The sequence below is a fragment of the Polistes dominula genome, unplaced genomic scaffold (assembly GCF_049000335.1).
Source record: "Polistes dominula isolate Pdom_NZ unplaced genomic scaffold, Pdom_raw_medaka contig_77, whole genome shotgun sequence".
Taxonomy (NCBI): domain Eukaryota; kingdom Metazoa; phylum Arthropoda; class Insecta; order Hymenoptera; family Vespidae; genus Polistes; species Polistes dominula.
The window spans coordinates 1582336-1601214 of NW_028301152.1; the positions used below are offsets into that span (position 1 = coordinate 1582336).

The window sequence follows — 18879 nt, forward strand, 5'->3', positions numbered from 1 at the left end:
TAAAATTTTCTTCACCTTTTTATTTATTCATTAATTGTTTTCTTTTTCAAGTGAAAACTTCTTTAGAATGGATGTGATTTGAAAAAATGTAACGGATCGGTTAGGCGGCGATGCAACGGAGCGGTGGGAGGCAATGAAACGGCCGCGATGATACTAAATAAGAAGAGAATACAATTATCCTACAGCAGATATTTTCTATTCGTCTGATTCTCTCGAAACTTAGTTTTTGATGATTTCACTTGTAACACGTGTGATCTGCACACATGTTTCTTTTTTTATATGAACGTAAAATCGACTGTTCAATCTTAATGTTATCATTACAAAGAATACAAAATATTAATCAGTATTAATTGATAAAGGAACATTTTTGAAATAGTAACGCGTATATTATGTGTATAATGTTATTAAAAATTTGCACAATTGAATTATTGAAGAAGTACGAAAGAAAATTTTAAAAGTTAGTTACTTTGGTCGTCAATGTATACATATTTGAGTTATCATAATTACAAAATATTGTGTGTATATATGTATACATATATAAACACAATATTATGAAACAAATACACTCACGCTCTCATACACAAAATCATACACATACACACACAGAGACACACACAAGTACTCACGTATATATATATGTAAGGGATTATATCACAGATTATTGTACGTAAAAAAATTCTTACGAAATAAATGATTTTACACATGATTTTACACTTTCTCCAAAGATAATACATAGTAATAACTTTAATACTCTATGGTAATAGTTATTGTTAGTTTTTTTTTGTTATAAAGATAATAAAAGAACTAACTTAATTATTTATACAATCTTTCTTATCAAAACGCACTAATCGTTTGTTTGGTTTTTCAGTTCTTGTAATATTTAGCTCAAATTTAAATATTTATTATCAGTATAATTGTTAAGTAACATATCCAGATCATTCTTTAATTCCGTAAAAGTCGGTCTGCTTTGAGGTCTGATATGCCAACACGAATACATTATATTATATCTAGATACAAAATTAAAACACTATATGATAATAATCTATAATTAAAAGATTAGATTAAAATATAATATATCAATGTTTCATATAAACTTACAAATTTTCTCCACAATTTGGTGGCTTTTCCATTCTATATCCTGTTTTTAAAAGCTTCAAGATATTACTTGTGGGAACCTCAGGATATGGTGTACAACCTAACGTAATTATTTCCCATAAAAGAATACCAAAAGACCATCTGCAATTAAAAACATATTTTAAAGAAATATAGTTAAATCAACATCAATTATTTTACGATAAAACAAAAATGTTGGATATTATTAATATAAATATAATATTTCATAAAATTATAAATATTACACGTCACTGTGAGTTGTATATATCTGATGTGTCAAAGCTTCAATCGCCATCCATTTTAATGGCAATTTACCGCTTCCTTGTTTTTTATAAACATTTTCTTGATAAATATCACGACTAAGACCAAAATCTGATATCTTGACAATATTGTCAGAGCATACTAAAACATTACGTGCTGCCAAATCACGATGTACTATTCGATTTGTTGATAAAAATTCCTACAAATAATGTTTTTTTTTTTTTTATTGTGTTACGTGATATAAATAAATAAAATTAATTAATATTTCAATAGATTATTAAAAGTTACCATTCCATTAGCGATTTGCCTTGCAAAATTCAATAAATCGACTGCAGTAATATATTCTTTAATCAAATATATATATATATATATATACATATAAATAAATAAAAATATTTATTATCATTATGTGATATTCAAAATCATATATTATTTTACATATAATTATTAATTCGACTTACCCTGTCGAATGCCATATAAATGATTTTCAACGGTACGATCAGTCTTCTGATCATTTTCATAATTATGAATACACTGATCGAATTTAAATTGCGATTTATAATCTAAAATATCGTTAATAGTATTTTTCCATATCTGAAAAAAAAGAAACGGGACAAAGAAAAAAAAAAAATATATATGTACTTAATTGTTAATACTAAATCTTATTCTTTACGTACTCTATAAAAGAACGAAGAAAATATTTGAAGTCTCAACCTTTCTCAAATATGTTTGCAGATCTCCATTGCAACAATATTCAACGATCAACAATGGTTTGTTATACATCGTACAATAACCAATTAATGAGACTATATTTGGATGTTTTCCAGCTGATTTCATTATTTGAATTTCTTTATAAAAATTATTTATATCATCGACACTTGGATTATCTTTGTAACGAATAAATATATTCATTAGATGATTAGATAAGTTTACAAATTTACGAATACGTAAATGTGTACGTGATGATAATTGTTAAGTCAAAAAAATTGACAAATATTATTTTATCATTTATTTAATATTATAGATTATTTATATATCAGAAAATAAATCAATTTTTCAATTTTTGTTGACTTATTTTAACCCTTAGCATTCCGTGCGACTTCGCGACAAAAACGGCACATTTACAGACCCTCGTATTATTTAGTATAACTTTGGAACCAAATAACAGATTCTAATGATATTGGACTTATATTAATCTGTAGACATCAAGGAACATATTGACCTAAAAAACTTTTACCAAAAGAACTTATTTACCAAGAGAATGTATATGTGTAATAGCGTTGCAATTGAACAAAAAGTGAGCGCGTTCCGTTGTATTTGAAATGTGTGATACTATTTGATAATATTTCTTTGTACATTATAAATCTCACTAATAAATGCGAGATATATGTTCCTATAAAAACATTTCTTTTACAAATTCTTCTTATCGTTCTTCTCAAGTTTTGCCAAAAAGTTCTCGAACCGTCGTTAGCACCGCGTCTCGCATTCTCTTAGAACACAAAACCCGTTAACATTTGTTTTTATATATCTTTGTTATTTTACTAGATTTTGATTCGATGTCTTGTGCTATTTTGAGAGAAAACATCAGGGAAACATGCATGTTTCAAAAAGTTGTGCTGAAATAACTGAATTCCCCGTAATCACTAATAAACTTTAATATTTCATACGTTGAGACAGCGGAGTGCAAAGGGTTAATCCACTTTTACATAATTACCGACACGTATGTGTATATTTATTAGATATTTTTAGATAAAATTTAAATACCTTTAAGTCCTTTAACTGCCACGTTAATAACAGTACCGAAATCATCTCGAAACAATCCAAGTCTAACGATTCCATAAGCACCACTTCCAAGAATATCTTTTAATTGTAATTTTTTCGGAGATAATTCAAACTTATCCAATGGTAAAAGAGTTTTATCATTATTGGATATGTTTTTATTTTCTTCTAATAATTTAGGCACACTCGTAGGAAATTCCTTTTGATTTAAAGCCTATTATTTATTTATTCGTACATGCAAAAAGAAAAAATATAAAAATCGTATTATTATATTTTGCTATTTAATTTGAACGCGTAATTTGTTAATGTCTTACCTGAAAATGCGTATATTGTTTATGACATAATTTTGTTCTTCCTTTAAACAGAAACATGCAAATTGTTACCAATATAAAAATCGTCATTATAATGACTAACGGTATCATGATGTTTTGAAAAAGACTGTATTCATTTACTAGACATACCAACAAAAAAAGCAAAGGAAATTAACGAATTAATAGATAATAATTAATGAAATAACATTTTGCTAAGAAAAAAAAAAAAAAAAAAAAAACCATGAAAATCCATTGTATTTACCTAACATCACGTTACAATCGGTTATTATTTTAGATACTGGACTAGAACCACCAATGGAATCAGCTATAATACTGACTTTATATTGTTTTTCCAATTTAATATCAATAAAATGTGCCTCGGTTTCATTCTAAGTAAAAAAAAAATTAAATTTCTACAAATATTCTAAATAGTATTTTAACGAGGATTGAGAAGAAAACAAAAAAACAAAAACAAAAAAAAACAAAAACAAAAAATAGAAATTGATCGTAATACAAACCCCAGGTACTGTAAGTAATATTTTGTCTTTTCGAAAAGTTTCCAATTGGATCGTATAATTATCCGGTTCTATGCTAGGTTTATCCCAGTTAACGATAACATCGTAAAGACCATCATGTTTGTAAATATCTATCATGTGTAGTCCCTCGACCTTTTGTGGAGCTGTAATAAAATTGTATTTTATACGACACGATCCACAACACATCTCGATGATGATGATGATGATAATAATAATAATAAAATCGCGTTAATAGTATAAATGATTTAATAATCTATCTATCTATCGTTTACTAACAACAAATTTTCAAATTATTATGCATTTCCAAGCAAGAAGGTGTAACAAATGTTAAAGTTGTTTGATCACTGACGTCCTTATCGATACCGTTTACAGAAGAAACATATATCGTTGTGTTCCGATCAAATTCTAAATTACGAAGATGGAAACTAAATGTCGGAGCCTGGAACAAATTCCCGTGTAAGTAATCAAAAATAAATTACACACAGACACACAATCTAATTTTATATTACCTTCCGTATTGTTAAGTATCTTAAATCGTGTTCATATTGCCAATACAAGACATTATAATAACAACTCAAATCTGAAATATAACAAATATTATTCTACATACTGTGTTTGTGTATAACAACATATATACAGAGTGTCTCAAAAGTTTCTTTAATAAATTGGAAAAATTAGAAAATTATTTTAACAAATATTTAGATAGATCGAGGGCAGATCATGAGTCCAATATTTGTTTTAATAACATTCTAACTGAACATTGATATATTTATATGAAAACAAATATCATAAATATATTAATGAATTAATATTGATTTTTTAATATTATTTCTTCGATAATGTAACTTTTGGGATACCCTTTATACATATAAGGGTGATTCACCTAAATAGCTTTGAAAGTATGATAGTAACAGAAAAGTAAATAAGGAAAAAGTTACATGAAAAATTCAGGACTATAATATGACATTAGTATTTTTTTTTGCTAGGTTGAATTAGTTTTAAAATTTATTGGTCAAGTTTGTTTTTTTAAATGGCAAGAGCTGGGATGAATCACCCTGTATATATGTATATATATATATAAATAAATGTACACAATGTCATGAAAGTCATTTGCATTTATAACATGACATATAAGTACATTAGGGGTGCCCAGCCACACGTTGCTGTGGCTCACAATCAGTCCGATACACACGTCTTTAAGTCAACGAATTACCTTATACCGATTATAAACTGAGATATAAACTATCCTATTTTTCAAGTTGGATGAAATTGCACAAAGTGTGCAAAATTTGATTAAAATCGGTTCAGTAGTTTAGGAGTCCATTGCGAACAAACAACGTGACACGTAATTTATATATATTAAGATTAGCATTACCGTCCGCTGGTTCAAAACTAATATCTGCAGAAAGTCGGCACACATTGGTCTTATCTATTTCCATTTTCAACAAAGATACATTAAAAACTTTCTTCGGCACATAATCAACTGAAATTCCATTGAAATATACATTTGTTAATACAATTCAATTGAGACTTAGACGTGTTATTTGAAAAAAAAAAAAATAATAATAATAATAATTTGATTTACCATTGTAAGTCGAAAACCAATCCGATGTTTCTGGTCGAGATACACCCTTCTCTGTTAATCTTCTCAAACGAAATCGATAAGATGTATTTGATATTAAATTAGAAATGAAAGAAAATTTACCATTACTCTAAAAGAATAATAAATATATCATTCATATATTGTCATATATAATTTATATTTTATTTTTATTCTTATATCAAATTATTATTAATCCATTTTATTTACTATTTTGATTGTTTTCCAAATACGATCATTAGTACTTTGTTCGATAATATACTTTCCCATATTATGCTTGATCATAATACAATCCTTTCCTCTACAATTTAAATTGATATTTGCATTTGCATCTTCGTTTATCTGTGTGAATATTAAATTATGAAAAAAAGAAAAAAAAAAAAACTGTAAAAATTAGCTGTATCATTACTTCTTACAAAGATAATTTATCAAAATGATGAAATATAATGTAAATAATACAAAATAATATCTCAATTTTTTTTGTTTTTTGTTTTTTTTGGAATTAAAGAAAAACGATGACGAAAAAAATGAATTATTAAATCAACTATAATATATTTCGAAAGAACGAATGTATTTTTATATCTTGTCGAAAACATAGTTTAACGCGACCTTCTTTTAAAACAGCGTACCTTTTGAATATTTATTATGGTTCGTAGTCCCCATTACTTTATTTTTTTTTTTTTTATTTTCTTTTGTTTTATTTTGTTTTGTTTCTCTCATTTTTTTCGTCAATTAAAAAACATGAATATAAAAATTAAACGTTACAATGTATTATCTAAAAAGTTCATGCAGATTTATATATATATATACATATATGTATATTTTAAATATATATATCGATATATGTATATTGATAAATCGATAGAAATTTATCGAACAACTTAATATAGCCCAAGAGCCCATGACAGTCAGACCTTCGTTATTTTATAAAAGTTGAAAGTTTTTCTGTAGATGTCTCCTATACAGATAAGAACGACCAGCGACTATAGAGTTTGGGTTGTGGTTAATTGGGCAGATAAGAGGTAATAAAGGTGTATAAAATAGTACCTTAAATTTGTTAAAGTATAAAGCTCAATTTTGTAATATTTTCTTCGGGATAACTTTAGAAATCTCGTCATTCATTGTCGAACACTTATGACAGTTGCTACTCCCTGCCAGACAGCCCTAAACTGCATGCTGGGTATCTTAATGAAGATACCGGTATAGCAATCTACCTGGTCTCTTTTATACTATATAACGAAAGTATATAATATTATTTATTAAAGTTTATAAAAATGACAAGATTTCTAAAGTTATCTCGAAGAAAATATTACAAAATTGAGCTTTATACTTTAACGAATTTAACCCTTAAAGTGCACATGAGGTGTTTGATACCCCAACAAATCTTTGATCTCTCGAAAACGCTACTGAATTCGAAAAAATGGGTTATTTGTCTAGTGCCATCTAGTGTTAATTCAGACAAATATAAAACCTATTCTATTTTAAAAAAGATGTATCAAACGACTTTGAAAAAAATTGCGAGGTGTAAATATTAAATAACGGCTTCAGGAGACGCGTTCAAACACGTTGGGGTGTCAAACACCCACAGTGCATTTTAACTAACTTTTACCAAGTGTGCACTTTAAGGGTTAAGGTACTATTTTATACACCTTTACTACCTGTTACCTGTCCAAGTAACCACAACCCAAACTCTATAGTCGCTGGTCGTTTTTACCTGTATAGAGGACATGCACGGAAAAATTTTGAGCTTTTATAAAATAACGAAGGTCTGACCGTCGTGGGCTTTTGCTCTAATAGATTTTTACAATTTTTTTTTACAAATAAATATACTTAGTATATTTAATATTCAATATATGTATCGATCACATATGATGAATTAAATACGATCATTAATAATAATAATAACGTCCTTTTATCTTGTCTCTTTTTGAATAACAACAAAAATGACGAACAATAAAAACGTACCTTGCTGTGACAGGAATTTATACACGATTCCTGAAAAATAAATAAAAAAAAGCTCCGTTATTGGTGATATCTATGACAATGATAAGTAATAGTAGAAATTGAAAATGGAAGAATAAAATGTACATATATATATATGTGGGGTGCCCCGCCACACGTTGCTGTGGCTCACAATCAGTCCGATACACACGTCTTTAAGTCAACGAATTACCTTATACCGATTATAAACTGAGATATAAACTATCCTATCTTTCAAGTTGGATGAAATTGCACAAAGTGTGCCAAAATTTGATTCAAATTCGTTCAGTAGTTTAGGAGTCCATTGCGAACAAACAACGTGACACGAAATTTATATATATATGTATGGGGTTAATATAATTTTTCATCGGTGTTCTATGACTCGTTTCGAGATAACGATTTTAATGATGAAAAAGATATTCAAAAGAAAATAAAAAACTTCTTCTTCGTCGTAATCTAATTTAATCCATTTTAATATTTTTTTGAACAAATTTTATGTTTTATATAAGAGAAAAAAAGAAAATCGTATTTTTGCAAATAATATTGATGAATTTCATAGCCTTCTTTTTTCGATTTTAATACTCTCTCTCTCTCTCTCTCTCACACACTCTTTTATTCATCGATTTCTTTCTATGTATATCCACATCAATGTATGTAAAATATAAAATATGCATTGACGTCGAAAAAGCCGTTGCATTAATGGATAGAATATTTAGTACGAATGATATCTCGTCTGAGACAATAAAATGTACAATGCATTTAGTTGACAAAAGTTGAGAAAAAATGACGCAGAATCTTTTTTACAAAATATTTTCTATTATTAAACTATATATATATTATCAAATCAATCATTGTCAAATTTCAAATCATTTTTAAACAAAATGTTGAACTATACCTAGTAACATAATGTTTTTTTTTTTTTTTTTTTTTTTTTTTTTTTAATGAATTTCAATAACTTTTACAATTTAGATGAAATTCAATGAACACAGAAATAAAAATTTATTATTCTATATTATTTTGTTGTATTATTCAAAATTGTTCAAATAATAATAATAATAATAATAATAATAATAATAATAATAATAATAATAATAATAATAATAATAATGATATAAAAAATAATAATATAATAATATAATTAATAATATTATTGATATAATTGATAATTTTATATTTTATATATATATATATTCGTTTTCAAAACGAAATCATGATTGAGATGCATTGTAAAAATAATAATTTCTATATATATATATATATATATTAAAGTAAAACTCGATTTTTTTTAAACTTATATCTTCATTATTTTAATATAGAAAAAATGTTCGATATAAACACAAAATAAAACGTTTTACTTAACGTTTACTTAAACTATAAAACGATACGTCCTATAAAATGATCTTCTTTCATAAGAATTCAATCAAATTCTATTTTTAAATTTAATTTTGAATTATATATTTTGATATATAAAAAAAAAAAAAATCCTAACTCTTCTCCTTTTACGTCAAAGCAAACAAGAGAATGATCATCAGACGATTTCGACTTATTGGATTAACGTGATCGATAATTCGTTCGAATAAAAATAATAGTTCAACAAATGTTAAAATGTGCATAAGTATGTTTCGTTGTTTACACTTTTCCATATTTAACACAACAACAATCAAGTCGCGTGACAAAACAATTCTAAAAAATGATGTTTAATTATTACACGTGTATCGATAATTAATGACAGTGTATGTAAGTAAAAGAAAGACAAAAAAAAAAAGAAAAAAAATTACAAAATTATTTGCACGATTTATTTTTACTATATGAATAATAATTATAATACGGAATAAATTAAAAGAATTCATTCTTTTCATTTCAAATTGTTGAGTTAATCCACCATCATAATTACACACATTATTATTATTATTATTATTGTATATATTTATTTATAATTAATAAATGATAATATATATATAATTTATATATTATTATTATTATTATTATTATTATTATTATTATTATAATTTCGATAAAGTAACGATAATGATTTATGATATCGATACTATTTAATATGCAATACTTGAAAATGTTTCTTCATCGATTCTAAACGATCTACGATCTATTTGAATATGTAAATATACAATAATTGATCTGTTTTACAGCTTAATAAACAATAGAATAAAAGTTTTCAAATATTTCAAGACGAATTATGTTGACGCAGGTGTCGAAGTGCAAAGACACATTTTTTATAAATCGTATTTTTTGGGGGGAAAAAAAGAAAAAAAAAACGTAAGAAAAGGTACGGAATGATATGAAACAAGAACTAAAAGACAATTATTATGCGATATCCGTGAAATAATTATTTCTAAATTACGAATAAATTCATAGACCATTTTTTAACTCGTTATCGAAAAATACGTTTACATAGAATTGTTTTTAAATTTAATTTAATTGAAAAACAAAAAAACAAAAAAACAAAAATAAATAAATAAATTATTCTCTATAGATTGAAAATTGTTTCTTTGTTTATTTTCTTTTTATATATATATAGTTTTTTTTCTTAGATCTTTTTATTTCATTAACTTACGTTTGAACAAAATGCCAGACAGTCATTAACTCCAAAAGCATTGGCAAATGATGATGATGATGATGATGTTCGTTGATGATAAATCAGTACAATTGTCGATAAAAATATCAAAAGAAAAATATTATTATTATTTATCATTGTCATCAATATGTCGTCGTTGTAATTAATGATTCAAAAAATAATATATATCAACTCGCATTTGTATTTCCACGCGAACACCATGACTCGAGTGACACAAAAAGAACGTGTTGAGAAAAAACAACAACAACAACAAAAAAGTATAAACCAAAAATAGAAATAAATAAAGTAAAAAAAGTAATCGATACGTGTGATTTATCGATATATGTATTACTTTGATTTATTTATACTTTAAAACTGTCTATTTTATCTGTGCGTTTAATGATTTTAGAAAAAAAAAAGCAACAACAAAAAAGAAACCATTCGTAGACCGTTTTCCTTATATCTCTTTTAACGCGTGAATGCTTACAAACTAAAAGGTATTCGCGTATTTCATGCAAATTAAGAACTCGATTCCCCCTTTAAAGAAGCACAAACAATGTTTTATTCGAAAGTATGTATTAGTAGTAGTTATCCCCTACTACTTTACCTTACGTTTCGTAGTATTACTTTTAAAACACTCATGTGTTAGTAGAGCTTCCCACATGTGAAAACCAAATGAAGGCTATTTTTTTCTTTTTTTTATTATTATTATTTATTCCTTTGACGTATTACCCTTATTTATACAATCTTGATACATCCTTGTTTATACCATAGTAATCCTTATTATACAATTGTCTTTATACATTTTAAGAATATATATATATATACAGTAAAAATATTATAAAATTTATTTATATGTATTTTGAGATAATCAAAAATAGACTACTAATTGATAGTTTTAACTAATTATTGATCATTATGTTGGATATAATATTTAGGAATATTTGTTACCTTTGTATACATACATCAGTATGCTTCTTAATTTGTTGCCTGTAACGTCATCACTATGAATATTAAGTATAATCTATAAGAATCATTCATAGAGAAAATCCTAACGTATATATATATATTTTTTATTAGTACATTTATCTTTAATAAATAAGAATATTATATGTGTCAAATAAATTAAAATACTAATCAATTTGAAACTACAAAAATTTAGGTCAAATTAATACAGTAAATATGAATAGTAAAATATTAAATAAAAATATATCACATTATACAATGTAGAAACGTCAAAAAAAATTCTCACTTAGTGGTGTTAAGTATAATTATTCCGGAAACTAATTTTAAAAACACAAAAAAAGAAAACGAACTATTGATTAAGTGCTTTGATAATAATATTCTCGAAATAGAGTTAATCGCTTTAACTTGAAAACGACTCATCTGATAAATATATTTACAAAATTGTCTAAAGTAAAAAAAAAACTAACGATTAAGTTACATTTTATTCTAAATAAATAAATAAATACAAAAATATATGTGATCAATATATGAAATTAATAAATTATATATGCTAAAGTTATATCTACATTTAAACAGAATAACATGTTCAATAATAGACTAATATTCATAATCGAAGATCGATTAATTTAACTGTTAAAGGAAAGAATAATATAAGAGAATAAAATTTATTAATATGTTGTATTATATATTATTCAAATGATTTACATCGTATGGAAATGCAATGAGCGGTCTGCACAATCATCGACTAACCTATAAACTGTTTTGACATGATGATCTCTTGAAATGATATACAAATATGCCCATTCATTTAGAATAATTCGCATTTATATAATGAAATAGAAACACTAGACAAAATAGCATAATTCCAAGCATGTTGCAGAAAACAGTAAGTTGTACATCGGTTATCATCTGAAAGTGACAAATACTCTGATAAAACTTATTTATTATATAAATCAAAATAATATATAATTATGTTAAATATATAATTGATCATTTAAATCATAATAATGTATATAACATTTAAATACCTTGAATATTTGTGATATTATTTACAATTTGTCTAATCTTTTTTTCTTTTTTCTTTCTCTCTATTGTCTTTTATCTTTTATCAAACTATACACGTCATAACAATAACGTACATTAAGAACGATTTTCACATATCTAACAGTGTACACGGTGAACGGTACTTTATTTACAAAAACTATTAATATACTCAAAAATGATTAGTCAAGAATAAAGAATGTTGATTGGTTCATTACAACTTGGCACTACTGTCATGTTTGAATCAGATGCATTTACGAACGCATTTTACCTATCTTGGCGTCGCTCGCACGAACTATTCAATTTAAAATTTTATAACGGAAAAGTTGTGATTAAACACGCGTATATTATTATTACAGAAATAAGGTCTTACCGCAGAAAGTTTATAAATACAAAAAAAGGATTTGTCAAACAGAAAATCTACGATTATTAAAGATTAAGAAGATGAATGAGACGCGCACTGGAAAAAAGGATAAAAACCAACATATACAAGTGTTTGTACGAGTCAGGTGCGGGAAAAAAAAAGGATAATAATTCTTTATACTAAATTTATATTAATTTGTATTATTATTTTTGTTATCGTGTATAATCATTCGTTGTTTTTTTTATATATATATATTTAATCACAGGCCGATAAACAATGCAGAACGAATTGGAAAATCAGTGTCAGTGGTGGATGTACCATCAAATAAAGAAGTGATAATACGCGAAAGACCACAAGACAAACTTTCAAAAAAGTTTACATTTGATGAAGTATTTGGTCCATTATCAAAGCAGGTATGCATATTGTTTTATAATTTATATTTTTCTTGTTGTTTTGTTTAATATTTTATCATTATAATTAATTGAATTTTATCTTTAATTTAGATTGATGTATACAAAGCTATTGTTAGTCCATTATTGGAAGAAGTTTTGGCTGGATATAATTGTACGGTGTTTGCTTATGGACAAACAGGTACAGGAAAAACATTCACTATGGAAGGTGTCAGCAATGATCCAGCACTACATTGGCAAAGTGTAATTTATTTTATTATTAAATATTAATTAATTTTAATTATTTATTTACTTTATTAATTGAGCTACTCATTTGCGTGATTGATTAACTACGTAAAAGAAAATTAATAAAAGTTCATATACAATGTTATTGTATTATGGTGTTTAACATATTAAACGCCTAGTTTTTCTAAACCAACTTTATAGATTTATCGTTCAGACTGCATCAGTTATCAATAGCTAATATTTCCTATAGCTGACAGATTACCATGACTTTAATGAAAAGCTCAACATTAACAACTTGTTGCTTTATATGTTTAATTCATTATTAAGGAAATTTATTTTAATTATGAATAAAAGCATTGGTTAAACGTTTCGACATGAAATGTTCAATTAATTCGTATACTATTTAGGACACGACTGCTGGGATTATACCACGCACTTTAAGTCATTTGTTTGACGAACTACGATTATTAGAAGCTCAGGAATATACAGTACGAGTCAGCTTTCTAGAACTCTATAATGAAGAATTGTTTGATCTTTTATCACCCAACGATGATGCTTCCAAAATAAGGTATTTGTAATACACTTTAATTTATACAAATGTATAAAAATTGTTTTTATTTCATATTTCTATATTGTTATTAGATTATACGAAGACACATCAAGAAAAGGTGCTGTTATTATTCATGGTTTAGAAGAAGTAACTGTACATAATAAAAGTGAAGTTTATAAGATTCTTGAAAAAGGATCAGAAAAAAGACAAACAGCTGCAACAATGATGAATGCACATTCAAGGTTGATACAATATTAAACGTTGTTAGATTAATTGTCTTAGAAAATTTATAATTTCTTCAAAAAGAAATGCTCTATATTATTCTTTACAATTTGTAATATTAATAATAATCGTCATGATTAATTTTCAGTCGATCGCATACAGTTTTTTCAATCACAGTACATATCAAAGAGAACACCATTGATGGAGAAGAACTTTTAAAAACAGGAAAATTAAATTTAGTAGATTTAGCGGGAAGCGAAAATGTGGGTAGATCTGGCGCAGTTGATAGAAGAGCTAGGGAAGCTGGAAATATTAATCAATCATTATTAACTCTTGGACGAGTTATAACAGCATTAGTAGAAAGAGCACCCCATATACCATATAGAGAATCTAAATTAACGAGACTTCTCCAAGAATCATTGGGTGGACGCACTAAGACATCTATTATTGCAACGATATCTCCTGCGAGTATAAATTTGGAAGAAACCTTGTCGACATTAGATTATGCGCATAGAGCTAAAAATATTACCAATCGTCCAGAAATTAATCAAAAGCTTTCTAAGAAAGCATTACTTAAAGAATATACTGAGGAAATAGAAAGATTAAGAAGAGATTTATTAGCAACACGCGAAAGAAATGGTGTTTATCTTGCACAAGATAATTATAATGAAATGCAAAGTTTAATAGAATGTCAAGGTAGAGAGATAGAAGAAAAAATCAATCATATTAAAGTACTCGAAGAAACAATGCTAAATAAAGAGGTACACTATTGATATTAACATATTTTTAAATATTTTTTGTTTTTTATAAATACATTATATATATATATATATATATATATATATATATATATATATATATATATATTTTCTTTTATTTCTTAATTTACAGAAATTATTCAATGATTTGCAAGTACAACATAGTATACAAACAAATAAGTTGCAAGAAGTGGAAAATAATTTAACAAACACAACTAATGTATTAAAATCAACTACAAATCATTTAAAAATGACTAAACAGGAAAGAGATGAACAGAAATATCTTGTAGAAAAACATGCATCAACTGAAAAAGTATTATTATCTCAAGCGAAGACACTTTTGAATGTTGCAAATGTAGCAAGTACAGATACTTATAAATTACACGATAAAATTGGTCGTAAAACGTAAGTACATAATTAATCTGGGGGTTTTTTTTTTTCTTTCTTTCTTTTCTTCTATAATAATTAATTAACAGAATAACATTTGTTCTATGTATAGGAAAGTAGAAGAAGAAAATAAAAATCTTAGTGAACAATTCCAAAGTAATATTAAAAATCGTTTTCAAGATATTGAAAATGATATATCTGTTTATTCACACGAATTGGTACAATTTTGCATGTCTCTGAAGACACAAATTGGTAAAAGACAAATACTTTAATCATATTAAATTGTTATATAAGAAAATTCATGTACTTATGTAAACATTTGTATGTATTTAGAAACGGTTACCAATGAAGGATTAACAGAAACCGAGCTTATTACTAATAAATTAACAAAGGACATAGACACTTCTGTAAGTTATATTTAACTACATTTCTTAATACATTAAATAAAGTAATCATTAATAATACTTTTTTCAGTATAATGGTTATAAAGAATGGTTAAGGAAAGAAATAGAAACTGTTACCAATGTAACTGAAGATGAGCGTAATCGATTAGACAAATTTTCTAATAGACTAGTATCTAAAATCGAAAATTTAGTAAAAACAAACATTGCTGAAAATTTAAACGAATTAAATGAAAAAATTTCGCAAAAACTTGATCATTTAGCAACATTAGCAAAAACATCTTTAAACGAAATGTGTGTATATCAACTTGAGGAATCTAATCAGTTATATAAGAATATGGAAGAGATCAAACAAACCGTTCAAAATGTACTTTATAGTCAAAATCAAACTATACAAGAAAATCAACAATTTGCAAGGGTATATTAAATTACATATTTATAATATATACATATATATATAAATATAAAAATTAGAAATACATTTCAACAATCGTTGTTCTAGATGTTCGAAGATGTATATCTTCAATTCAATAATTTGTACAGAAATGAAAATAAAAGGTGTACTGAAGTTTCTGCTATGTTAAATCATGTACATGAAACATGCAACAAAATTAGTAATAACGCTAAAGAAGAATGTAATAGTGGTATAAATAAGAAACAAAGTTTACAAAACAAATTAAAAGATGATATTACAATAATTGGAAATGATATTGCCGCTAGTACAAACGAGGTAGTATTAAATAAAGTTTAATTTTATAAAGAAATACACACATACACGCACACTCACAAAATTTTGTTTCAAAATAAGAATGAGATATAACGATCAAAATATATTCTTTTATTATAGAATAGGACATTGGCAGAAGAAATGTTAAAGCAAAGTGTTGTTTTAACGAAAGATATACAAACAGAATTATCTGCAAGGTCTAATGCGTTAGAAAAATATAAAAATCTTTCGGAAGAACATGCGCAAGTATTGAAACAACAAATAGAAAATGATAGAACTGTTCTTACCACTTCGGTTAAAGTAAGTTCAATGATTACAATGATCAAATTTATATCATTTTTATCTCTGTCATAATAACTTGTTCTGTTATTTGTTTTGTTTTATTTTTTTTTTTTTTTTTTATAATAGGATATCAACGAAACTGTAGAAACTACATATGCTAATACACAAATTGGAAATAAGTTGGAAAACCGAAGTACAGAATCGATAGAATGCAATAATAGGATAATTGCACAATTGCATATGACAGAGCATGAAATCGAAAAATTCCTTATTGAAGATTTGCGGCACGACATTGCAACTGGTTTTTATTTTTATTTGTTTTTATTTTTTTTTTCTACGTATCTTAAATAAAAATATATGAAATTTTGTCAAATAACTTTTTTTTTATCCTTCAGGTACAACACCTGCAAGAAAAGAATTTCAATATCCTCGTCATTTGACTTCAACTTCTCCTCATGAACGTATTCTTCAAAGATTTAGAGAAATTAGAAAAAATATGGACACATCAGAAAGTGATGTAAGTTATTATTTTTAGTACTTAATTAGTTTGATCATTTTTAATCATTTAATTTAATCATGTATAGGTATAAGAGACGTAATATTAATTTAACATATAATATTATTCGTTATTTTGCGAAATCCATAATTAATTCTTAAAATAATCAATTATTACATGAAATAACTATACCGACAAGGTAAAGTATGAGATAAGATATATATACATATATATTAATAATTTGATAAATATCATTACAGGAAGATACGACGATTATAATCAAATCACCCGAAAATGAATCTAACGTTTCATTGTCTTTATTTGAAAACGGAACAATTACTTCGTCATCACCACTTTGCAATACAATCGAAGAGTTACCAGACAACCAAAATGAAACGATTAAATACAATATTGTCAGGGCTGCTTCAGCATCAGATATTTCCTTAATTCCAAGGCCAATTTTTGAAACCAGTATTCAATCAGAACCTGATTTATCTATAAAGGTGAGCAATTTATTATTACATTTGGAATAAACGATTGTATCTACTTATAATTATTATTTACTGTTTTGTTAATTATTAATTAAACACAAAACTTTGTATACATATACAGAGCAATGATAAGGAAAACGACAAAGATGAATTTTTAAAACCAGACATGATGAAAAGCAAACGATTATCAAAAACTAAACTTGCAAATCGAAAAGTGCTTGGATCATTCAACTGATAATATTTTTATACATACATTATAGTAAAATGAAATTGAATTACTTGAAATAAATATTTTGTAAAGAGAAAAAAAAAAAAAAAAAGGAAAAGAATACTATACAAAATCGTACAAAATAAGTTGGTTTTTATCTTTTTTCTTTTTTTTTACATATTAAGAAAGTTAGATATATTTACATATATATATATATATTATATTTCATTAGAATTTATCGTATAATCCTTCTGGAATCATATGTATTGTTTTTAATTGATTTGTACTTTTCAATCATATTATTATAACAAATATAATACATATTGATATATGTGTACAGGTGAAATTATGCCAATAAATTAATAAATTATCATATACGCGAATAAAAAAAAGATATTGTATTATTTTTAAACATAAAAAATAGTATTTTTGCAGATTTTCTATAAGACAAAAAATAATAATACTAAAACATTATTATTATTATTATTATTATTTTCTGAATTTGACAAGATGATAAATACAAATCGTTAATTTATCAGATTTTGTCCAATTTATTGTTAAAAAGATAAATTTTAATTTTAACAAAAAAAAAACAACAACAACAAGAACTTTAGTGTATTGCTATATATATATTTTTTTATTTTCTTATAAAAAACATAATATATATATAAATTACGTGTCACGTTGTTTGTCCGCAATGGATTCCTAAACTACTGAACCAATTTTAATCAAATTTTGCACACTGTGTGCAATTTCATCCAACTTGAAAGATAGGATAGTTTATATCTCAATTTATAATCACAATATTATGCGAATTATTTGTTTATTAACAAAGAGTCATGATTATCTCTGTTAGTTCGATAAGATTCTAAACAGATGGCGGTATAAGGTAATTCGTTGACTTAAAGACGTGTATATCGGACTGATTGTGAGCCACAGCAACGCATAGTGGGGCACCCCTAGTATATATATATGATTAATATGTTAAACATTTATCAAACATTAAAAATCGACCACTGTCGTCTATATGTCAATTTGTAGTTTATTCCAATTTCAATATTTATTATTAAATGCTATTACAAAATATGTTCAATGTATATCAAATTTAAAAATTGCTTAATGACTAAATGTAATATGGGCATTTACAAGTTCATCCTATCTATCTCCCCCTTTCCCCCTCCCCCTCCCCCTCCCTCGTC

General features: G+C 25.7%; 3 protein-coding genes across 4 annotated transcripts; 1 reads left to right on the forward strand and 2 right to left on the reverse strand.

Moving 5' to 3' along the window:
• Positions 1-266: 266 nt before the first annotated feature.
• LOC107064121 (tyrosine-protein kinase receptor torso) lies at positions 267-10658 on the reverse strand. 2 transcript variants are annotated; one of them, XM_089178459.1, is made up of 17 exons: positions 10153-10658; positions 7566-7595; positions 5811-5942; positions 5586-5712; positions 5376-5483; positions 4510-4580; positions 4277-4439; positions 3983-4143; positions 3727-3853; positions 3468-3604; positions 3139-3367; positions 2089-2261; positions 1836-1968; positions 1663-1703; positions 1359-1573; positions 1099-1236; positions 267-1007 (listed from the first exon to the last, which is right to left on the reverse strand). In XM_089178459.1, exons 1-17 carry the CDS (start codon positions 10294-10296, stop codon positions 881-883), a joined length of 2256 nt encoding a protein of 751 aa, XP_089034585.1. In that variant the 5' UTR covers positions 10297-10658; the 3' UTR covers positions 267-880. The 2 variants fall into 2 exon arrangements, with proteins under 2 accessions (XP_089034585.1, XP_015171945.2); XM_015316459.2 differs by having other exon boundaries at positions 1663-1718; positions 10153-10656.
• On the forward strand, positions 4325-17803 carry LOC107064218 (kinesin-like protein Klp61F). The gene is made up of 17 exons (XM_015316643.2): positions 4325-4456; positions 12519-12668; positions 12789-12936; positions 13027-13176; positions 13566-13726; positions 13801-13950; positions 14079-14691; positions 14822-15093; positions 15188-15327; positions 15409-15482; positions 15550-15894; positions 15979-16206; positions 16324-16503; positions 16612-16786; positions 16881-17002; positions 17242-17484; positions 17594-17803. Exons 1-17 carry the CDS (start codon positions 4419-4421, stop codon positions 17705-17707), a joined length of 3303 nt encoding a protein of 1100 aa, XP_015172129.2. The 5' UTR covers positions 4325-4418; the 3' UTR covers positions 17708-17803.
• Positions 11778-12027, reverse strand: LOC107064050 (dolichyl-diphosphooligosaccharide--protein glycosyltransferase subunit 4). Its single transcript, XM_015316304.2, has one exon. The coding sequence runs from the start codon at positions 12025-12027 to the stop codon at positions 11923-11925; it is 105 nt and encodes a 34-aa protein (XP_015171790.1). The 3' UTR covers positions 11778-11922.
• Positions 17804-18879: the final 1076 nt, after the last annotated feature.